Raw genomic sequence first — 23,463 nt, 5'->3', positions numbered from 1 at the left:
AGACAGGCTATCAAAAACACTGACTGTACCCCAAATTAAAAACTACAGTTTGGGGTGCAAAAATAACAAGTCCTCGCAGAGCTCCAGTATAAGAACAATAAATGTATTAATTTTTACAAACTTTTTTTTCAGACATATAACTTTATTCTTCCAATGCTGGAGCTGTGTGAGGACTTGTGATTTTTACACCCCAAATGCAATTTTGGCATTTCCTCTACCTCCACGCTCCGGCTTTATAGAACCACAACACCGGTTCCGTAGTTCCCCTGCGCAGCGGTGACCATTGCTGTGCAGGGGTCACTGGCGAGGGTCTCAGCTGTCAGACCCCCCCTAATCATCGATGACGTGGCAGCCTGTCCTAGTGTAACCTTCCCTCCTAAATATACCAGAGAGCGGGGCATTATACATTTCCAAGTACGCCAGCACATTGCTGATGGTTTCCTACCTGGGCGATTTGGGATGAGACCGTTTAACCTTCCGTTCTCTCCTGCAGATCCACAATGCCCCCGAGCTGGCGCTGTACTGCGAGGGCTTCTTCCTGCAAAACATGAGGCCCCTGCTGGAACAGGAGTCCTTCAGGCAACTGATCTACGGCCGGAACAGCAAAGTGCAAGGTCTGGACGCCCTGACGGACTTGAAAAGCACATTGGTCAATCGCATTAAAGACATTTATATCTCGTGCCGCGTGTAAGCGGCAGCGGACGGCTCACGTGTGTATAAAGCAGAACAGGGGACTGTATGTAATTATATGTAGATAGACCCACTGCCCAAAACTAACCATGGAGCCCCGTCTAGGGGTGACCGTCGTTGTTCTCTCCCCCATAACACTGGCTGGGCCCTGCGGGGATCTATGGGGTCACTATGGCGCAGTCATTTGCACCTTACACTCTGCCTGACAACTCCCTTCACAGAGTGATCGCACTTGTGTAATCCCAGACAGGTTATAGATCGCATCACCTCTTAAAATTGTAACACGTCATGTAAAATAATCAATTATTGGATAACAGAATTGTACTTTTTTTTTGTTATTTTTCTTTATTTTGTTTTATCTTTCCTTGTAAAAATAAAGTTTGAAGTTTTGCAGTTGTCACCTTGCCCACTAGATGTCACCATCACTCCACACGGAAAAAAAAAAAAAAAAGTGTCTCATTTTACAACTTACAGTAAAGCAAAGACCAAATGTGGTATGGGGAAAAATAAAAGGCACAGTTCATTTATCTAAAGGAAAGCAAAAACATCCTGACATAGGGAATTACTTCACTTTGTTCTTCTTTTCTAGGACAAGAGCCTTGTCAAGTAAGAGAGGACATTGTACAGATAAATAATTTACTAGGATTTCATCACTTTTAAAATTGACTCCAGAGTATTTAAAAAAAAATAGGAAGAGCTGACCGGAGGAGGCGTGGCCGGGGGCGGAGCTTAGCGGTGGCCCTGCGCTGCAACTCATAACGCTAGTGTGAAAGTAGCCTCAGATGTATAAAAGAAAATGAACTAAACAATTTGCACAGGAAACTTCCTAAAGGGCAAAAGCCATGTGCTGCAAAAATCTAAGCATTTATCCTGAGTTATACTCCAGAGCTGCACTCACTATTCTGCTGGTGCAGTCACTGTGTACATACATTACATTACTGATCCTGAGCTACATCCTGTATTATACCCCAGAGCTGCACTCACTATTCTGCTAGCGGAGTAAAATACACAAGATGTAACTCAGGATCAGTAATGTATGCCCACAGTGACTGCACCAGCAGAATAGTGAGTGCAGCTCTGGGGTATAATACAGGATGTAACTCAGGATCAGTAATGTAATGTATGTACACAGTGACTGCACCAGCAGAATAGTGAGTGCAGCTCTGGAGTGTAATACAGGATGTAAATCAGGATCAGTAATGTAATGTATGCCCACAGTGACTGCACCAGCAGAATAGTGAGTGCAGCTCTGGGGTATAATACAGGATGTAACTCAGGATCAGTAATGTATGTACACAGTGACTGCACCAGCAGAATAGTGAGTGCAGCTCTGGGGTATAATACAGGATGTAACTCAGGATCAGTAATGTAATGTATGTACACAGTGATTGCACCAGCAGAATAGTGAGTGCAGCTCTGGGGTATAATACAGGATGTAACTCAGGATCAGTAATGTAATGTATGTACACAGTGACTGCACCAGCAGAATAGTGAGTGCAGCTCTGGGGTATAATAAAGGATGTAACTCAGGATCAGTAATGTAATGTATGTACACAGTGACTGCACCAGCAGAATAGTGAGTGCAGCTCTGGAGTATAATACAGGATGTAACTCAGGATCAGTAATGTATGTGCACAATGACTGCACCAGCAGAATAGTGAGTGCAGCTCTGGAGTATAACACACGTTGTAAGGACTGGACATTACTGATCCTAACATAGCCGGCTGTGTTATAACAATACATGAAACCAATCCATGTACTATACAAATAGGTGTAGCTCTGGCTACTTTATCACCCCCTGATCTGTAAAATATCCATCTGTATACATTCCTGTACCCACATGCAGGATTATATATACAGTATACAGCTTCGCCAATGAATGCACAGAAGTCCTTAAGATGTTGGATAGCACAGTCTCCTTATTTCCCAAACCTCGGCCTCTTGTCTTTATTTCTCTTGAGCTTTTTTTGCACCTTTGAGCCACTTTTTCCTGGCTGATTCAATTTACGTTTCTTGTCACTAAAAAAGGAAAAGAAAAAAAAAAAAGAAAAAATTGGCGACCACCACTAGAGGGAGTCGACTGCATAGAATACTGCTGAGCTCAATGTATAGCCAGTATGCAGAGCTCCCCCTAGTGGTGGCTGCTGGAGAATAGAATTTTATTATTTAACCTTAGTGTCTATACAAAGTTGATTGGTATAAAGAAAACAAAAAAAAAGTCAAAAATGGGCAAAACTCGTTGCTGTGCATTTATCAAAAAATAAACAAATCCAAATAGAATAATGTGAGTGACGCACCTCTTCAAGCTGACTATAGACGCGTTCTGACCGGTCGTCTTCAGGACTTCGTTCCACTCATCGTCTTCTCCTCCGATGACATATCTGTATAGTAAGACATTGTTTTCATATGTGACCCATGTGATCGGCCGTCTCCAAAGACACGGAGTCAACCTTAGACGTTACTTACTGGGACAGATCAATCCCTTTTAGCTTCTGCACTTCCTCCTTGTGTTTCTGCTGGAATTCCTTGGCTGCTTCTTCCTAAGGAAACAGGAGAAAGAAAAAAAACCGTCATAAAATTGGCACTGGTTCTGGTGTCCCCCAATAACGGAGGAAACTCACCAAATCCTCATTCAAAGACTTCAGGGTGGGCTCCATCACCACTTCCTTGGTGGTCACCATCTCATCCTCCACGGCCCTCTCCAAGATACCGCTGAATGACTAGAAAGGAAAAAGAATCAAGTTACCGATCCTTCATTCACGAGACGGATATTTCGACAGTTCGAGGGGAATTCAAGTACAAAAAAATAACTTTGGCAGTGGTGGGAAGCAGTTAGCGCCATGTGGCAGCGTTACCTGGACCACTTTCCGTATGATGCGGTTGAAGAGACCCATGAGCTGACTGCTCGGCAGCTCAATCTCCTTCTCCAGCTGATCCACCGACTTGTGCTGCAGCCCAACGCCGAGCAGCAGAGCCTAAAAATAAGGGTGTAATGGGGTGAGATCAGAAAAGTGCCGCAAAATAACGTAATAGCGGAAGTAGAAGGATATTCTGGCTGTTAACATTTCAATTTCCAATATACCGGATTTTTGGGACTATAAGATGCACCGAGGTTTTAGAGGAGGAAATTAGGAAAAAAAATTGAAGCATAAAATGTGGTCAATTCTGTACTTAATATCCCCTTATCCTGGTATATATGGTCCCGTCATCCTGGTATGCATGGATCCCTCATCCTTATCCTGGCAGGAATGATCACCATCATCCCTATACTAGTATGCTGGGTCCCATCAGAAAACATAAAAAACCTCAAACCGTTACACTTACCTTCCTCCGCTCCCTCGCAGCGTCCTGCGCACACGACCGCCGGCAGCAGCAGGAAGCCGGTGGCTGACACTGCGCTACTGAAGAGCAATGAATGCTCTCTGCAATGAACAGTCCCGGTGAGTAATCCGGCAGCTGTGCTCTGCTTGTGAGCAGCACATGACGTCCCTGCCATGCGCCGCTTACAAGCATGAAGCATTTGCTGGCACCGGAGCAGGACACTGCAAAGGAGCGGAGGAAGGTAAGTGTATTTTCTGATGAAGCCATGCATACCAAGACCGGGATGGGCCCAATCATACCAGGACCGGGATGGGGCCCAAGTATAAGGATGAGGCCATGTATAACAGAACCGGGGTTGGGGGGAAATCATACCAAGATACTATTAGAGAAATGAATATTCATTGCCCTCCATGCAAATGGGCGTGGAATGCAAGGAATATTCATTTCTCTTTAGCAGCGGGCACAGGTGTTGGCCGCAGCCGCTGGCTCCATCCTCTGTGACCCGCCGATGCCATTCCCCTACCCCCCCCGCCAGAGCCAGTACATCCAGATTATAAGACGCACCCCCCCATGTTCCTACACATTGGGGAAAAAAGTGCGTCTTATAGTCCGAAAAATATGGTACTTTCTGCATCAACATCTCCGCTTGCTGACATTCAACAGTAAATTTAGTCATTTTCAAGAGTAAATCGAACCCCCGCCAGCTCGTCCCATCACTAAGATAGATTTTTAATCGCCTGATTAAACTTGTTGATTGACAGCAAGCAGTGATCTTAAAAACCATAATATACTCATCACATAATGACTTATTTTCTGAAATCGTAAAAAACTGCCGACATGAAGGCGAAGGACTTTTTGGCAGATTTGCGAATGGCCAATGGTTTCTGATGTCACGGCGACTTACACACTGAGCCGCCGACAGGTTCAGGCCTCCGAATTTTTGTAAAAAGAACATTTTGGAAATGGAGGGAATCAGATCCATGATGAGATGATAGTCCACCATGTTCTGGGAGTACATCTCCAGCCGCTTCAGGTCGTAAGGAGTAAAGGACGACTCCAGCTCTGAGCGAAGGATCACTGCGGGGGGCACAAGGGGAGACAGGAGTCAGCGGACGCCACCGATGTGGGAAGACTTACTGGGGCAGCGTCGGCCATGATACTTACAGCTCTGACGCTCCTTCTTGACGTTTTTATTCTGGAGGATATTCAGCGCCACGGATGGAGAAAAATTCCGGAACTGATAGGAAAGGAGGGACAGGAAACGTCTCCTAAAATCTGCAGAGGAGAATAAAGAACTGGGCATGAATCTTAGGACCCCAAGGGATCACTTTGGACAGTTCCTACTTAGAAGGGTCTTCCTACTAGTACCCCCAATGATTGGCTGTAATCCATGAGAAAAAGTGGTAATTTCTCCCACAGCGCCCCCCAGAGGGAAACTGAACATTACACAGATTCCATTAACATCAATGGCTTGTCTGCGTAATATAGGACAGGTCATCCAGGAAGAGAGGGACGGGGGTGGGGGGGGGGGGTGGACCCAGGGTCAGCACCTGGACCTACAGCACCCACCACTGTCCAAGTAAGAGGGAAATCATCTTCACCTTTCCAAAATGCTGTCAGCCACGGCTCCCGCTCGGACTCGTCTTCCTCCTGTAGACTCTTCAGCATAATGCAGGAGTGCTCCCCCGTCAGGTCATTCTTAGGTAGGACAGGAGAAGAAATTCAAACCATGGAAGAGCTAGACAACATCCTAGTAACTGATGTACCCCCACGAGGCTCTCATCCGCAGGGTCAGAACGCCCCCCGCAGCAGGGGTCTACATGGCTTATATAAATGAGGTGCTTAGAATACCAAACTCATAAATCTGTAACTTGCCCATCTCCGCCAGTCCCTTACACAATGAGAGAAGCGATGGCGCGACCACTGCTCCATTCATCAGGGGCAATTCAAAGCCCCTGTATTTGGGATCAGTGGTGGTCCCAGTGTCGGAGATCAGCAACTTATGGACAACCCCTCTAACCACAAGTATAGAAAGTACCGTACCGGTGTCTGACGCAGGTACACAGGAATGAACCCGGCTCGCTTCCAGAACCTGCGGAGAGAGAGAGACGTTACTCCCCAGCCCTGATGGAGGAGTTTCTATAGGTCAATAGTTGGAGGAAGACAGGGACTTACTTTAAAAGTTTGGGTGTTAACCCATAGGACACCCCCAGATAATCCAGCTTCTCGGCTGGTCTCTCGCTCAGTCGGAGCAGCAGAGGCGGCAGGTTTTTCCGAGGAATCACCGACTCTTCTAGGAGGCTGACAGCCTGCGATAAGGAGAAGGTTAGCGCCGTCCCCGGACAATAGGATAATTAATAGGGACACGAGCCGGACTCTCACCTCGCTGCTTATCGGGGTGATCTCCTGGGCTTTGCTTTTCACATTTTCTTCCAGACCTGGAAACTGTCCCTCGTAATACATCTGAAGCAGCTTCAGGGCCCGACTCCCGTAACCCATCTGGGGGTCCATACAGGAGACATTAACATTACACCCATAGGCAGGGAACATTCAGAATTAATCTGGGACATTTATAAATCATATACATCATTTATCTTGAGAATTTGTCCCATTGTGTAATACAGAGGTGGTCGAGCAGCACAGAGGTGGCCGAGCAGCACAGTTCTCAGACCTCCTGTACAGACGAATGAAGCAATCAGCACACACGCGGCCACTTCTGTTTTCTCTGTCGGAGCAATGATTTAAAGATAAATGTGGCTATTACGGACTGCTCTATTCAGGAGTGATCCGCTCTACCACGAGATCAGCGCTCTCGGAATCACACCGCTTCTTAAATGAGGAAAAGGGGTCAGTTTATCACACATATTGACTTACGATTGTCAGATAAGAAGCTGTATGATTGACGGCGCTGTCATCAGTTCCAAAATGGAGGAGAGAATTCACAAAGAAGCAATTTAATAACATCACTACTATTCAGCTTCAGAGCACCTGTGGCCACCACTAGGGGGAGCCAATGCAGAGTGTTATTAAAGGATTCAATGTGCATCTATGCTATAGGCGCCCTCTGGTGGCGATTGTGGGAAGGAAGAATTACCTTTTACTCCTACAAGATAAAAAATACTTGGAACTGTGCATTAAAAAAGACTAACAACTAAACATAAAAAGATATATGGTAAGAAAAACACAAGAGGAGAATAATCATCATCATATTTGGCGTTTGGAGAAACCCACCAGCCTGGCATCAGACAGACCCCAGGTTGTGACAGCAGAGCGTGTAAACTAATCTTTTTACCCCTTGGTAGTCCGGGTGGACGGCGATCCTCACTACTCGTCCTCCAGATAAACTGCCAAAATCAGGATCTTGATACTGGAAAGAAAATGGCCGAATTAGGAGACTTTATCCAGAAGACAGATTGTAGAGCAAAGGGGCCGCCCAGAATGAAGAGATCACTTAAATATCAGATCGGTGGGAGGCCGACACCCAACACCCCCACAGATCTGCTGCAGCGACTCAGAGCGCAGCGGAGCCCCCGGACTCGGCGCAGCTCATCACAGCCTCCTGCTCAGTGTACCGCAGTTCAGCACGACCCCGTGCTCAGTGTACCGCAGTTCAGCACGACCCCGTGCTCAGTGTACCGCAGTTCAGCACGACCCCGTGCTCAGTGTACCGCAGTTCAGCACGACCCCGTGCTCAGTGTACCGCAGTTCAGCACGACCCCGTGCTCAGTGTACCGCAGTTCAGCACGACCCCGTGCTCAGTGTACCGCAGTTCAGCACGACCCCGTGCTCAGTGTACCGCAGTTCAGCACGACCCCGTACTCAGTGTACCGCAGTTCAGCACGACCCCGTACTCAGTGTACCGCAGTTCAGCACCACCCCGTACTCAGTGTACCGCAGTTCAGCACCACCCCGTACTCAGTGTACCGCAGTTCAGCACCACCCCGTACTCAGTGTACCGCAGTTCAGCACCACCCCGTACTCAGTGTACCGCAGTTCAGCACCACCCCGTACTCAGTGTACCGCAGTTCAGCACCACCCCGTACTCAGTGTACCGCAGTTCAGCACCACCCCGTACTCAGTGTACCGCAGTTCAGCACCACCCCGTACTCAGTGTACCGCAGTTCAGCACAACCCCGTACTCAGTGTACCGCAGTTCAGCACAACCCCGTACTCAGTGTACTGCAGCTACGATCGCATTCACTTCAATAGGAGCAGAGCTTCAGTAGAGGACGTCCACTACACGGTGTTGTCCAGGCTGTTGACATATGGCAGCTGATCACCGGTGGTGCAGGGGGTCGGACCACTGACTGACACTGATGACCTATACCGCAGATGGGGCATGAACAGTGTAAAGTCCAGGATAATCCCTTTAAGGTGAGAGTCTATAGAATGAGACATACCTGTTCTGAAACTGTCCAGGGGATGAGGTCTCCGGACGCTTTCTTCCCTCGGGAAAGACTGTTCATGATCGACTGACGAGAAATCTCTCCCTCAAGACAGACCTGAGGCAGCGGAAGATGGAGGGATCGGCTGTGAGAAAGTTTACATGGGAACGTCGAGGCCGGGGATACGCTTTAAAATATTGCGTCATCCCAAGAATAACGGGGACACTGAAAAAACACCGCCAGCCTGGGACGCTTAGGAGAGCAGAGGACGGGGTCAGATCTGTGGAACATAAGCAATGGGTGACCCTGGACCTGGCCCGCTCTACCCTGGACCTGGCCCGCTCTACCCTGGACCTGGCCCGCTCTACCCTGGACCTGGCCCGCTCTACCCTAGACCTGGCCCGCTCTACCCTGGACCTCCCTCGTGGAACAACATACACATAAAAACAAAACAATCACCAACACTTTGCAGGCACGGTGCAATACTTTGTTTGGCCTGAGGAGGCGCTCCAGGAAAAAAGGAAGCGAAGCTCAGAATTAACCCTGACATACCTGGATCACAGCTAAGACTTCAGGTAAAGCATTCTGGGTGAGAGGAACCGGAGGGAGGAGGCAGAAGAGGTGATGAGCCGGGGCATCCGACAACATCTGCAGGTCATTCGGGGAATTCTGCAGAGGAGGAGAGACGTGAGATTATCCACCGATGCCCCCCCGTGACCGGAGACGGCTCCTCACACCCTCTGGCCCAATGTTCTGCGTATAACAGATACGTCCATACCTTGTAATGAGAAGCAACGAAAAGCGCCATAAGTCTCTGCAGGAACGATTCCGACGCTTTATGGTAGCAGAACAGCGTGTCCCGGTTCACATAATATCTGGTGCAAAAATTAAGGAAATCACAATTGGGGGCGATAAATACGGGCGCACGGGGCGAGTGTGGCATAGTATGATAGCTACCCACCCAACCGGACCCCCAAGGCACCAGCACAGGAAATGTCCGTTCTGTGGCCGAGGTCCGAGACTGGCGACAACAATCAGGCCAAGGAACGGGACACCATCGCTTCCTGTCCAGCTGGAGCCCCCCGCAGAGGCGTGTACTGGAGTACTGGAGCCCCCCCACAGAGGCCTGTACTGGAGTACTGGATCCCCCCCACAGAGGCCTGTACTGGAGTACTGGAGCCCCCCCACAGAGGCCTGTACTGGAGTACTGGAGCCCCCCCACAGAGGCCTGTACTGGAGTACTGGAGCCCCCCCACAGAGGCCTGTACTGGAGTACTGGAGCCCCCCCACAGAGGCCTGTACTGGAGTACTGGAGCCCCCCCACAGAGGCCTGTACTGGAGTACTGGAACCCCCCACAGAGGCCTGTACTGGAGTCGCCCCACAGAGGCCTGTACTGGAGCACTGGAGCCCCCCCACAGAGGCCTGTACTGGAGTACTGGAGCCCCCCCACAGAGGCCTGTACTGGAGTACTGGAGCCCCCCCACAGAGGCCTGTACTGGAGTACTGGAGCCCCCCCACAGAGGCCTGTACTGGAGTACTGGAGCCCCCCACAGAGGCCTGTACTGGAGTACTGGAACCCCCCACAGAGGCCTGTACTGGAGTACTGGAGCCACCCACAGAGGCCTGTACTGGAGTACTGGAGTCCCCCCACAGAGGCCTGTACTGGAGTACTGGAGTCCCCCCACAGAGGCCTGTACTGGAGTTCCCCCACAGAGGCCTGTACTGGAGTCCCCCCACAGAGGCCTGTACTGGAGCCCCCCACAGAGGCCTGTACAGGAGTACTGAAGTCCCCCCACAGAGGCCTGTACTGGAGTAATGGAGTCCCCCCACAGAGGCCTGTACTGGAGTAATGGAGTCCCCCCACAGAGGCCTGTACTGGAGTAATGGAGTCCCCCCACAGAGGCCTGTACTGGAGTAATGGAGTCCCCCCACAGAGGCCTGTACTGGAGTACTGGAGCCACCCACAGAGGCCTGTACTGGAGTACTGGAGTCCCCCCACAGAGGCCTGTACTGGAGTACTGGAGTCCCCCCACAGAGGCCTGTACTGGAGTTCCCCCACAGAGGCCTGTACTGGAGTCCCCCCCACAGAGGCCTGTACTGGAGTCCCCCCCACAGAGGCCTGTACTGGAGTCCCCCCACAGAGGCCTGTACTGGAGTCCCCCCACAGAGGCCTGTACTGGAGTCCCCCCACAGAGGCCTGTACTGGAGTCCCCCCACAGAGGCCTGTACTGGAGTCCCCCCACAGAGGCCTGTACTGGAGTCCCCCCACAGAGGCCTGTACTGGAGTCCCCCCACAGAGGCCTGTACTGGAGTCCCCCCACAGAGGCCTGTACTGGAGTACTGGAGCCCCCCACAGAGGCCTGTACTGGAGTACTGGAACCCCCCACAGAGGCCTGTACTGGAGTACTGGAGCCACCCACAGAGGCCTGTACTGGAGTACTGGAGTCCCCCCACAGAGGCCTGTACTGGAGTACTGGAGTCCCCCCACAGAGGCCTGTACTGGAGTTCCCCCACAGAGGCCTGTACTGGAGTCCCCCCACAGAGGCCTGTACTGGAGCCCCCCACAGAGGCCTGTACAGGAGTACTGAAGTCCCCCCACAGAGGCCTGTACTGGAGTAATGGAGTCCCCCCACAGAGGCCTGTACTGGAGTAATGGAGTCCCCCCACAGAGGCCTGTACTGGAGTAATGGAGTCCCCCCACAGAGGCCTGTACTGGAGTAATGGAGTCCCCCCACAGAGGCCTGTACTGGAGTACTGGAGCCACCCACAGAGGCCTGTACTGGAGTACTGGAGTCCCCCCACAGAGGCCTGTACTGGAGTACTGGAGTCCCCCCACAGAGGCCTGTACTGGAGTTCCCCCACAGAGGCCTGTACTGGAGTCCCCCCCACAGAGGCCTGTACTGGAGTCCCCCCCACAGAGGCCTGTACTGGAGTCCCCCCACAGAGGCCTGTACTGGAGTCCCCCCACAGAGGCCTGTACTGGAGTCCCCCCCACAGAGGCCTGTACTGGAGTCCCCCCCACAGAGGCCTGTACTGGAGTCCCCCCACAGAGGCCTGTACTGGAGTCCCCCCACAGAGGCCTGTACTGGAGTCCCCCCACAGAGGCCTGTACTGGAGTCCCCCCCACAGAGGCCTGTACTGGAGTCCCCCCCACAGAGGCCTGTACTGGAGTCCCCCCACAGAGGCCTGTACTGGAGTCCCCCCACAGAGGCCTGTACTGGAGTCCCCCCACAGAGGCCTGTACTGGAGTCCCCCCACAGAGGCCTGTACTGGAGCCCCCCCACAGAGGCCTGTACTGGAGTCCCCCCCACAGAGGCCTGTACTGGAGTCCCCCCCACAGAGGCCTGTACTGGAGCCCCCCCACAGAGGCCTGTACTGGAGTCCCCCCACAGAGGCCTGTACTGGAGTCCCCCCACAGAGGCCTGTACTGGAGTCCCCCCACAGAGGCCTGTACTGGAGTCCCCCCACAGAGGCCTGTACTGGAGCACTGGAGCCCCCCACACACAGACCAGTACTGGAGCCGTGAGATTTAGACCTCACTTTCTCTCTTTTGCCTATCCATTACCTATGTAATTTTTTGGGGGGCGAGTCAGACAACCCCTTTAATTAACGATCCTCACTAGGTGCCACCCGGCCACTTTCATCACGCAGCTGCAGATGGTGGCACAACGGATTCAAGGCAGAGGACGGAAGCAAAAACGTACAAATTGCGGAGAGGAAGACGAGGGCTGGTCACCTCCCCAGCGCCATCTAGTGGCCAGCCTGAACGACTGGCAGCCGGACACGGAAAGGATACAGGTCGCACGTTTCGGGCAGAGGACACCCAGAGATGATCCGGCTGATATTCAGGCATTCCAGACACAACAGATCGTTCAGCCATTTCTCCACCGCGTCCCCAGGAGCGTAACGGATGGATTCCTGCAGAGAAACTTCGTGAAGAGTCCGAGCTGAAAGAAAGCGGGAAAGAAATTAGACCAATCACATAATCGTCAGGTCTCCATGATCGAGGTGACACGGGGACTTTACAGGTATTTCTAGAACATTTTGTGATGATCTATCACCAATCACTTTCTGATCGGTGGATTTACGGACCACTCTGACAAAACCAGAGAACAAACAGGTCACAGAGCTGCGTTTCCCTCCACAGCAGCGCTCCTGATCATCCGGGCCTGAAGGGAGCTGCAGCTGGCAGTGCTGTACTGCCAGAGGGCATCCGGCTGTACAACGCAGCCCCTGAGTACCCCCCCTCTGTATTCCTGCACCCAATATATCGCCAGGAAGGGGTTAAGCATAATCATTTAATAGCGTGCCAACATGTCCGCAGCCCCGTACGTGGATCGCCATCGCTCTCGTGTCTGCAGCCACGCACGTGGATCACCGTCACTCACATGTCTGCACATGTCAACCTTAGGTTATTTGGGGATTGTCGAGTACCCGGAGGAACACATGAAGGACATATGAACTGCATGCTTCACCGCCCCATGGTATATATGCTTCACCGCCTCATGCACCACTCTTTATTAGTGCTGAATAAGTCAATCTGAAGATGACGAGCTGCAGTGTAAAGCATAGAGAATGTCACAGCAATCTCTTCAGATACAGAAGGGACATTTTAGACCATCCGCACTAGCAACGAGGCGATGGCCTAATGGAGCCGCCACTGGAGGAAACGGATGCGTGACACGTACCTGACGCTAGCCGCTGGGTGCTCGTGGACTTGTTCTCCGCCGTTATAGAGACCTGACTTTCTGTACTTTGCTGTCGGAGCTGCTGGATCAATTTAAGGGACAGAGAGCGGCCGGTTCCCTCATACCTAGAAAAAAGGAATATTTTATAGCCATTAAAGGGTTAATTCAGTGCCACTCTTCTACATCAGGTGAGCGGCCATGATGGTGACGTGTCTGCAGGTATATGCCGATCTGATGAATAGGAATGAGGCACGACACCCGAGCAACACGAAGGTTTCCCTACAAGTCACATCATCGGTGCAGAACTGCGCGGCGCTTAACAAACGCTCCAAAAAGATCAATATCATGGTGGAAAATGAGCACAATGGTCTGCTCACCCGTTGATGGTGGAAGCCATAAACACCAGGTAGGGACCCATCAAACTCTTGACAAGTGGCAAAGGAATGGCAGCGGCTTCATCAATTACCACCAGCTCCGCCTGCCCCAACTTGACGGCATCAGCCGGGTGGATGTACTGCAAGGAAAAGCCGAAAAATAAAACGTGGGAAGCTACTTCATCCAGTAAAGATACGAGCCCGGCAGGCACACGCCCCCAGAGCCCGGCAGGCACACGCCCCCAGAGCCCGGCAGGCACACGCCCCCAGAGCCCGGCAGGCACACGCCCCCAGAGCCCGGCAGGCACATCACCTGTATGGTCTGTCTGTGCTCCTTGAAGACATTCACACGAACTACGGCCTTCTCAAACTCAGGGTTCAGGGACTGGATGATCTCGTAGTCCAGATGCTCCTGGAAGAAGAAAAGGGTCATGGTTCCGATGCTACGAAGGTCTCATTACTTTTATTATAGAAAGTGAAAAACTTTGGGGCTTTACAGTAAAGCACAAACACGCCGGGAGACGCAGCAGCTGGAAGCCACTGGATGAGCCCGACTGTAAGGCTAACGCATGAAGATCACCATGTTGTTTTTAGACCGTCTGGGCTCCCTGGGATTATTTTAGGGGCCAAAGCAACAGTTAGGAGCAAGTTGGTTTTTGAACAGGTTTCTTCTCCCCTTTCCTATGCGTATGACTCGTCTTATTTAATGTTGTATTCTATTGCACAATATGTTTTGATGCCACTGGGGGAAACATCTTCCAAGAGTTCATTCTCAGTGCACTCCATTCTTTCTGATCCTCTAATTTGTAAGCCAAATTGTGATTGTTTTGTCTCATTTCTGATTATAAAATTTAATAAAAATTAGTTAAAAAAAAAAAAAAAAAAAAGGGTCGTGTTGTGACCCGTGACCGTCCCCCCAGATAACTACCAAGTCATTTTGCTCCCATAGATTTCAGTGCAAGATGCCGAACGGGACGACAACTATTTTGGCTATGAGATTTTCTTTAGCGCGACCCGTGTCGCCCCATACTACGGTTACTGATAACATATTGCAAGGAAAAGCCATTAATGCCTAAATCGAAGGGGTCCCACCACCAGGAACGTCAGGGTCACAGGCACTTTGGACTTTCTCTGGCACAGAGAGATGGATGAAGGCTTTGCTGCCGTCACTGTTCCGTTGGTAGCCGTGCTGTATAGGAGACGTACACAACACAAGGTCTCTACTCCCTGCACATTGTGCATCCTCAGGTCCCAGAGCTCAGTCCCCGGCTGATTTATGGCAATGCACCATTGATAAGGTCGTAGTACCCCGTTGTTGCAATCACAGCTATTTCTTGTCCAGACCCCCGGGGGGCTCTCACCAGGTACTGCAGCGAATCAAACCCTTTAAATATGAACTCAAACAGAGTGTGCAGGTTGTCGGGACTTGGAGACGTCACAAAGATGTTAGAATACCTGAAAGTGCAGGAAGAAATACACGCGCAATGAGTAAACTACGACAATACAAAAGGAGAGCGACCGCGGCGCCGTGCGACGTACCCAAAGGCCACAGCGCCGGCTATCGACAGACCGAGTGCAGCGGATTTTCCTCGACCTCGAGCTGCGGTCAGGGCGACTGTACTGCGAAGTGTCTTCTCAGATATGGCCTCTATGAACTTCAGCACGGCTTTGGCCTATAAAACAGGACGAGGAAAACAGGTGTCAGGCTCTGAATCTGGTGGATCCGCTGAGTCCGGCTGCTGCGTATACCCTGGATGTGTTCATAAAGGGCGATTCACCCGGCAGAGAACAGCAGTGTCCCCTCGGCAGGCATCAGGCCGATATATGCTGCGCTGCCAGGCGCACTTTTACTACAGAGAACAACTTCATAGTAGACATTTTTACACAAAGGCATCCAGCAAAAAAAAGAAAAGCGAATCTATGGGCGACATAACCCTCAACAGCAGACTCAATGTGATACTGAAGCTTCTAAAAACTTATGACGCATCAGAGTAATGGCAGAAGTTTGGACTAATAGGGTCCAGGAGCCGGATGACACACCGATCACTAATACAAAGGAGCAGAAGACCTCCGAGAGCAAAGATGGACTTCCATTATGGAGGAGAGCAGCCCTAAGCTCAGCTTTTCTACTGTATATTTTGGGGGGAGCAAAACATACGGGGGATGTCAGTACAGACAGCCCTGCTAATCAGAACCAAGTGAAAAAAATTCTGAATAATTGGCAACAGGACGACTGTCCCACGTTACCTGATCCAGCGTTTTGCAGTTCTCCACCAGGACCCCCACGGGCTGCGTGTCCTGTAGACTCAGCTTCACCTCCTGCAGCTCCTGCTCCTCCGGGGTGAGCGGCTCGTCCTGCAAAAAATGAAGATGGCGATGACGTAATGGGCGGGCACCGCAAGTGATGCAGACGCGGATGACCGTATACCTGGCTCTTTGGCGGCAGCGGCTTGATGCTGGCTATGTGGCTGGAGATGGGCAGAATATTCAGCTGGTCATCGATCACCATGCAGTTCTTACAGGAGGCCAGTGATAGGATGAACCTGAGAGAATGGCGGCACGTGGCATTATAAAGGGGAGGACGTAACAATGACGGATCCCACTCACTGAAGCAAGCAGAGGTCCCGACAAACACAAAGCAGAACGGCACCTTTCGTTGAATCGACCGACCACATCCTGATGAGCTTCTGTCCTGAACCGAGAATGAACATCCTGTAAAAAGGAAAGGACCATTCAGTATTTACCCATTCTGGGAATGTACAGGACATGCACAGCGCCACACTTGTCAGCAGGTTGGAGGTGGTATTGCAGAACGGCTCTATGCACTTCACTATAGCTGAGCCTCAATAACAGACAACAATGATCCATAATGACCGCCATAAATTACTCATCCATTTACACAACATAATTCTATGAGAAGAACAAGTACAGACGAAGGAGGCTTTACATATAACAGGAAGAACCACGAAGAGCCGATCCGATGCATCTCTAAGAAGCCCGAGTGACTCGCCGATTAAACCAATAACTTTGGCCGTTTCTATGTACTGAGCGATAAGAGATGTCAAGAGGCTTTAGACACGGAATATATAAACTATATACAGTTTACAGCCTAATCCTCTTGTGGGATCATCTGTCCCAGTAATACAGGCTGGGTGTGAAGTGAGTGATATCTTCGATGCGCTCTTATACTATGTTTGAGTCACTGCAGTTGCATTTCTCACAGCTGTTCCGACAGCCGCAACACATGCAGAGATTGTCTGTCTAACTAAGGCCAATTTCACACTAGCATTTGGAGGCGCAGCGGACACTCGCTGTGAAGCTCCGCCCCCTGCTGCGCCTCCTCAGGTCAGCTCCACCTATGGGCGCATGACGCTGCATGCGACCTGCGTACCCTATCTTTAGCATTAGGTACGCAGGTATGCGTTTGCCGGCGCATGCGCCGATCTGCGCCAAACGCACCGTGTTGCATTTTGGTGCGATCGGCGCAACGTCAAAAGGACGCATGCGCCAACAAACGCATACCTGCGCACCCAATGCTAAAGATAGGGTATGCAGGTCGCATGCAGCGTCATGCGCCCACAGGCGGAGCTGACCGGAGGAAGCGCTGCAGGGGGACGGAGCTTTATGGCGAGCGTCTGCTGCGCCTCCAAACACTAGTGTGAAACTAGCCTAACAGGCAATCACCACGTGTTGTGGCTGATGGAAAAGCCGCAAGATATGCAGCAATGGAGACACAAACATAGTATAAGAGCACGTCGAAGATGCTCTATTAACACTCAAGCATGGTCAGATATCACCTTATCATGACACCTTATTCAAGCACGTTCGCTCATCACTAGTGTGCGCTTGTTTCTCACAGTAATATAGGCTGGATGTGAGCTCCGCCTGTCTCTCCCAGTAAGGCTGGTTTCACATTTGCGCTTTTGTGCGCAGCGCATCGTGCGCACCCGTGCGCATGCGCACTGCGCACCTATGTTTAAAATGACGTGCGCATGTTTTTGCGCACACTTGCGTTTTCGTGCGCATGCGTTTTTTTGTCTTTTGCGCCAGGTGCGCCAGACGCAACATGTTGGATTTTTTGGTGCGCCCTGTCTCGGCAAAAAAACGCATGCGCACGCTTGCGCACGGAATGCGCAAAAACAACACATTGAAGTCTATGGTAACGCATGCGTGCGCATGGTCTTGCGCACGGTTGCGTTTTTTTACGCATGCGTTTTTGAGTGAAACAAGTCTAGAATGTTCTCTAGACAATGGAAAAAACGTCACACTTAAAAACGCATGCGCATAAAAAACGCCAACACATGCAAAAAACGCATGTAAAACGCAAACAACGCTGCGTTTTTTTTACACATCAGCGTGCGCATGACGTTAAAAAAACGCGCGTTTGTTTTGCGTTTTTCTTTGCGTTTTTTATGCGCCCGATGCGCTGCGCAAAAAAACGCTAATGTGAAACTAGCCTAATATAGGCTGGATGCGAGGTCTTTGTGTCTCTCCCAGTAATATAGGCTGGATGTGAGGTCTGTGCGTCTCTCCCAGTAATATAAGCTGGATGTGAGGTCTGTGTGTCTCTCCCCCAGTAATATAGGCTGGATGTAAGGTCTGTGTGTCTATCCCAGTAATATAGGCTGGATGTGAGGTCAGTGCGTCTCTCCCAGTAATATAGGCTGGTTGCGAGGATTGTGTCTCTCCCAGTAATATAGGCTGGATGTGAGGTCAGTGTGTCTCTCCCAGTAATATAGGCTGGATGTGAGGTCTGTGTGTCTCTCCCAGTAATATAGGCTGGATGTGAGGTCAGTGCGTCTCTCCCAGTAATATAGGCTGGATGTGAGGTCAGTGCGTCTCTCCCAGTAATATAGGCTGGTTGCGAGGATTGTGTCTCTCCCAGTAATATAGGCTGGATGTGAGGTCAGTGTCTCTCCCAGTAATATAGGCTGGATGTGAGGTCTGTGTGTCTCTCCCAGTAATATAGGCTGGATGTGAGGTCTGTGTGTCTCTCCCAGTAATATAGGCTGGATGTGAGGCCAGTGCGTCTCTCCCAGTAATATAGGCTGGTTGCGAGAATTGTGTCTCTCCCAGTAATATAGGCTGGATGTGAGGTCTGTGTCTCTCCTAGTAATACAGTCTGGGTATGAGCAATGTGAATCTAGGGTCCACCCTGGGCATGCACATGAGAACCAGTGGTCAGAGCTGTGACAGATCTGTGTTACATTTTGCAGACCATCTTGCTTCATTTTGTATTTAGGAAGCAAATGAATTAGTGAACAAGAAAAGAAAAAAAAAAAAAGAAATTCATACAAGGCTGTACATCGCCTGTAAATTATGTCTTAGTAGCATGCACTACTAGAACAGACATCAATAGGCCCCATCATTTCCTACATCATCATCTGCTGGATGCTCTACGTACCATCGTCATGGTGTACAACTGTTTGAGGGACATCATGGTACGAAGCAGAAGAATCACAATTCCACCTCCTTCCACGGTTTCCACGGTACGAGCCAGCAGGTTGGGAGTCAGAGCCTCAAAATCCTAGCAAGGAGGTAAGAGACCGGTGGGTCAGTCCAGTCATGGATGCACCAGGCTGGGAGTCCAGTGGTGGCGGAGTGCCCCTCACCTGCAGGACGCACATGCCGTACGTGTTCCCCAGGATTTTATGGGTCTCATTGTAGTAGCAGTAACGGATGTTGGTGGCAGCAATAAAAAGCTCAAAGGGATCGTCCTCCCGAATGTTCAGCGAGCCGCTCTGGATCTTTTTCTGCAGCTTTCTCATTTTTTTCTTGCGGTTACTACAAGGTAAGACACAACGGTAAGATCCCGAATCCCCACCCCGGTGGGCCGAGAACGCAACAGACCACGTCCTACCTGCTGAAGCCCAACTCTTTCTTGTAGCACCAGAGGACAGAGGGACGAGCCTTCACTGCCGACTTGGAGAGCATGTGATGGAGAATGACCACCTGCAAATATCAATATTCACGATGTAAAGACATATAGAGGAAATAACGGGAAAGTGTAACTGGGGTGGGGTCCGACTACAGGACGCAGGGCGAGATAAATGCCCCCAGCACTTCCAGACATTCAGATGAGAAGGGGATAAATAAATCTGCAAATCTCGTCATAAATTCTGTTGCTCCCCCCCCAAAAAAAGCCTCCAGAGTCCCGGCTGCTAAATGTCTCCCTGCTGTGTGTCCTGCTGTCCGCTTGCTGCCACGTGTGGTCCATCTCTAGCAGCAGAGTCACAGAGATGGACCACAGGAAGCAGAGTGGGGGGTGGGACAAAGGTCTCTGACGCCCCATAGAAAGCAGAGGGAGGGGACGCAGGTCTCGATCACCCCACAGGAGGCAGAGAGGGGGAGGAGGCAAGGGTCTTGGCCGCCCGCAAAAAGAGGAGGGATGTAACAAGGGTCTTAGCCGCCCGCAGGAAGTTGAGGGGGCTACGCAAGTCTCTATCACCCCGCCGGAAGTAGGGGACAAGGATCTCGGTCTCCCTGCAGGAAGCGGAGGGAGGCAGCAAGGGTCTCAGCCGCCCCGCAAGAAGGGGAGGGGGAGACATGCAGATGCCGATTGCCCAGCAGGAAGCGGAGGGAGAATGCAGATCTTGGTCACCCCACAAGAAGGGGGGGTGAAGATCTCAGGAAGCAGGGGAAGGGGAAGTGTGGGGGGGTGGATCTTAATCATCCTGCTGAGAATGTAGCAGTGGCGCTGGGTAGGAGTAATTTTTATTTTTTCTTACTATATGCAGCCCCCTGGGCTAGCCCCTTTATAGCCCTAAGAAATCTAGGCATGAAACGGTTGACAAGGTTCTTACAGAGAGAATGTGGCTGATAAAGAAGTAGACGACTAATATTCCAGCAAACACTAGAGGGCGCAGTCTACATAAAGATCGATACCCTGCCGTCTGCATCGCCCCCTGGTGTTAGCACTCGTATCCGGTTATTTCTGGGCTCTAGTAGCGTCACCTGATCTTTCCCTTGATCTCCCACAATAACAAAGAAACTTCTGTGCTTCTCCGCCACGCCATTCTCTATCTGCACCCGGATCCGGTTATCGATCTTCTTCCGCTGCATCGTGGCGAAAAAATCTGCGAGGAGCAAAGTCTGAATGTTATTATCCTAATGGGATGGAAGAAATGTGCAAGAATATATCCTGACGGAACCTCAGGGCGCGAGCCAAAGCCGCCGCGGAGCCCGCCGGGCACGAGCCAAAGCCGCCGCGGAGCCCGCGGGGCGCGAGCCAAAGCCGCCGCGGAGCCCGCGGGGCGCGAGCCAAAGCCGCCGCGGAGCCCGCGGGGCGCGAGCCAAAGCCGCCGCGGAGCCCGCGGGGCGCGAGCCAAAGCCGCCGCGGGGAGCGAGCCAAAGCCGCCGCGGGGAGCGAGCCAAAGCCGCCGCGGGGAGCGAGCCAAAGCCGCCGCGGGGAGCGAGCCAAAGCCGCCGCGGGGAGCGAGCCAAAGCCGCCGCGGGGAGCGAGCCAAAGCCGCCGCGGAGCCCGCGGGGCGCGAGCCAAAGCCGCCGCGGAGCCCGCGGGGAGCGAGCCAAAGCCGCCGCGGAGCCCGCGGGGAGCGAGCCAAAGCCGCCGCGGAGCCCGCGGGGCGCGAGCCAAAGCCGCCGCGGAGCCCGCGGGGAGCGAGCCAAAGCCGCCGCGGAGCCCGCGGGGCGCGAGCCAAAGCCGCCGCGGAGCCCGCGGGGAGCGAGCCAAAGCCGCCGCGGAGCCCGCGGGGAGCGAGCCAAAGCCGCCGCGGAGCCCGCGGGGCGCGAGCCAAAGCCGCCGCGGAGCCCACGGGGCGCGAGCCAAAGCCGCCGCGGAGCCCACGGGGCGCGAGCCAAAGCCGCCGCGGAGCCCACGGGGCGCGAGCCAAAGCCGCCGCGGAGCCCACGGGGCGCGAGCCAAAGCTGCTGCAGAACATCACTATACAAGATGATGCAGCATGATGAGGATGAAAGACCCTCGCTGATATTTCTCATCATACTCTGTAAAGAGGTTCTGCAGCAGCATGTATAGGTTCCTGGGTACATTCAGATGTCGTAGTCTTGCTCTGCGTTGTAAGGAGCGGCAGGGCTCGTGGGCGACGGCTCCTCTATACCGGGGGCCTCCGTGATGAAGCATCGGGGGTCTCTGATTTAGTCCCCACAGCGTCTGCCCCCCAGCAATCTATAATTACCGCCTTCATGTTCTCCCTGTGACTGTGGCGTATAAATGTCCTGTTCACACACCGCAGTTCACGGGCTGTACTTACTCGCAGTACAAGATGCTAAAATCTCTGTTTAAAAAAAAAAAAGAGGTTCTGCAGCAGCTGGAGCACATGACACTGACTACATGCATCGTCATCTCTTATAAAAAGGTTCTGCAGCAGCAGAGGCAACATTCGGCATACTACAACCCCGCAGCTGCAGAACCTCTTTAATTAGACATTTCAGGTAAATCAAGTTTTCGCTTCCTTCTCTCATAGCCACAGTTGTAGTAGAACACCCATCATTGCCCCATTCCGGTAATACACCATGAATGAGCATGGACAATCCCTTTAAACAAGCCCCCTCCTATCCTCTCACACGTTGTTGGCGGAGACCCCACAACCAGGGCAGTGTCCCCCTAGAGAAGCCCCCGGTGCGGCCGCGGACACGTGCAGCGTCTCATCACATACCTCGTACTCAGGCAGCCGGGGCCACACTCACATGGCGCAGACGGGCAAGTGAGGAAGGACCCCGGGCTGCCCTCAGCGCCTGATTAAGGGGCCTTCCCGGCACAGTCGAGCTGGTGACGTCACCGTCGGCCGCGCGGAAGCCATCTTGGTGCAGGCAGCTACTTCCTATCCCCATAGTGTGATGATTTTGCCATTTCCATGTGTGAGGCTGCAGTCACTTCTTATTTGGGGGCCCAAAGGGTTAATGTTACCCGGAATCAGCATTGATTTATTAATCTGGGTATTAAATATAAGAATTTAGATGATTTTCCTCCCTATGAGGACACCAGTTTCTTATTTGCCCTCTATCTCAGTGCATTATAATGGGGTCGCCGTGTCCATGTGAGACCGCCGCCATATTTAACGAGCAGAGCCGACGTTCACTAGTTCACGAGGGTTTTCGGTCCAGCCTGTGACAATATACTGTGCGCTTTACCCTCCATTTTCCAGATCTCCGCTTGCTGTCAGTGAACGTCCGCTCTTATGTCCGGTGGATGAAAACCCATCCAGATTTTGTTGTTGCAGTCCGGTACAGTACATGGGAACCCCTGGGTAATGACCAGCTTGACGGTTACACGTGGAGGAGACGCAACCATTTTTCCATTATACGGCCATCGCCGTCACATCGGCTTAGACATCCGAGAGCCCAAAGACATTGGCGGTGTCGGCCGTGGTCCGGGTGATGCTCCTGGCACCGGATAGGACAGGACGTGGGGGTGTGCGGCAGCTCCGGTCACAGGGAGCCCCCCTGAGTCTCTATGGGTAAGACGCATTTTGCAAGGTCCTCAATGGATGCAGCAATTTACAGGGTTAATTAAAAAAGCCACAAGCTCTCTGCTATCTTCAGACTTGGGTACAACTTGTTCATTCGACCTCTGGGACCCCCAGATCGCGGCTCCACATCCCCATCTGTATGGAGTGGAGGTGCACAAGGTCGGCCTCTGCTCCGCTCATTGACTACAGGATTGCTGAGCATGACTGTCGTCCATTTCAACAGTCCCATGAACGGTCACAGGCCACGCGCCCGCCTCCTCCCCGGACAGGCTGCAGCGCCCCGATGGCGTGATCCATGGGCGCCCAGCAGTCCCATAAACAAGCGACCTCCTTTCCTGTGGATAAGTGATAAAGGTTTATTGGCAAAAAAAAAATCAAGTTAAGACGTCAGTGATATTTCTCATACACAATAAAAAAACCGCATTTTTCCCGTTTGGTCGGTCAGTTTTGTAATATCAAATCTGAAAAGCTGAAATAACAGGGATGCAACTAAGCAGCAGTCAGTGAGCTATCCGATTTTTTTTCCCCACTGACATAGACTTGCATTGGAGAGTTTCA

General features: G+C 51.8%; 2 protein-coding genes and 1 long non-coding RNA gene across 5 annotated transcripts in view; 2 read left to right on the top strand and 1 right to left on the bottom strand.

Moving 5' to 3' along the window:
- ABTB2 (ankyrin repeat and BTB domain containing 2) overlaps window positions 1-1,090 on the top strand; it is a 129,101-nt gene extending 128,011 nt beyond the window's left edge. For both annotated transcript variants that reach the window (XM_073541792.1, XM_073541791.1), the window contains exon 17: window positions 494-1,090. In XM_073541792.1, the coding sequence (XP_073397893.1) occupies window positions 494-691 (198 nt within the window). In that variant the 3' untranslated portion in view covers window positions 692-1,090. The remainder of the gene's footprint in view (window positions 1-493) is intronic.
- Window positions 1,010-22,250, bottom strand: NAT10 (N-acetyltransferase 10). Of its 2 annotated transcripts, none has more exons than XM_073541789.1 (29): window positions 22,093-22,250; window positions 20,414-20,535; window positions 19,320-19,411; window positions 19,072-19,243; window positions 18,864-18,986; window positions 16,110-16,171; window positions 15,888-16,002; window positions 15,707-15,814; window positions 14,999-15,132; window positions 14,821-14,914; window positions 13,773-13,871; window positions 13,463-13,599; window positions 13,086-13,210; window positions 12,194-12,344; window positions 9,175-9,271; window positions 8,949-9,065; window positions 8,412-8,513; window positions 7,304-7,378; window positions 6,394-6,510; window positions 6,187-6,320; window positions 6,055-6,103; window positions 5,613-5,709; window positions 5,176-5,286; window positions 4,916-5,088; window positions 3,546-3,665; window positions 3,312-3,410; window positions 3,157-3,230; window positions 2,988-3,071; window positions 1,010-2,709 (listed from the first exon to the last, which is right to left on the bottom strand). In XM_073541789.1, the coding sequence occupies exons 2-29, from the start codon at window positions 20,519-20,521 to the stop codon at window positions 2,610-2,612; spliced, it is 3,069 nt and encodes a 1,022-aa protein (XP_073397890.1). In that variant the 5' UTR covers window positions 20,522-20,535; window positions 22,093-22,250; the 3' UTR covers window positions 1,010-2,609. The 2 variants fall into 2 exon arrangements, with proteins under 2 accessions (XP_073397890.1, XP_073397891.1); XM_073541790.1 differs by having other exon boundaries at window positions 22,001-22,132.
- Window positions 21,828-23,333, top strand: LOC141046949 (uncharacterized). Its single transcript, XR_012219702.1, has 2 exons — window positions 21,828-21,868; window positions 22,582-23,333. It is a non-coding gene; the product is annotated as an uncharacterized lncRNA (long non-coding RNA).
- Window positions 23,334-23,463: the final 130 nt, after the last annotated feature.

The sequence above is a fragment of the Dendrobates tinctorius genome, unplaced genomic scaffold, assembly GCF_039654945.1.
Source record: "Dendrobates tinctorius isolate UK_male_01 unplaced genomic scaffold, ASM3965494v1 ptg000124l, whole genome shotgun sequence".
In the NCBI taxonomy this organism is placed as follows: Eukaryota; Metazoa; Chordata; class Amphibia; order Anura; family Dendrobatidae; genus Dendrobates; species Dendrobates tinctorius.
The sequence above is the reverse complement of the archived record's forward strand: the minus strand, read 5'-3'. Positions and strand labels throughout refer to the sequence as shown.

What these genes read in the sequence shown, in the direction of transcription:
- NAT10 (XM_073541789.1), bottom strand. Translation starts at nt 20,521, where the DNA reads ATGCAGCGGAAGAAGATCGATAACCGGATCCGGGTGCAGATAGAGAAT. An exon ending in TCGTTGCTTCTCATTACAAG is followed by an intron (nt 9,066 to 9,174) that starts GTATGGACGTAT and finishes CCTCCTCTGCAG; the next exon opens with AATTCCCCGAATGACCTGCA. An exon ending in TTAACACCCAAACTTTTAAA is followed by an intron (nt 6,104 to 6,186) that starts GTAAGTCCCTGT and finishes CTCTCTCCGCAG; the next exon opens with GTTCTGGAAGCGAGCCGGGT.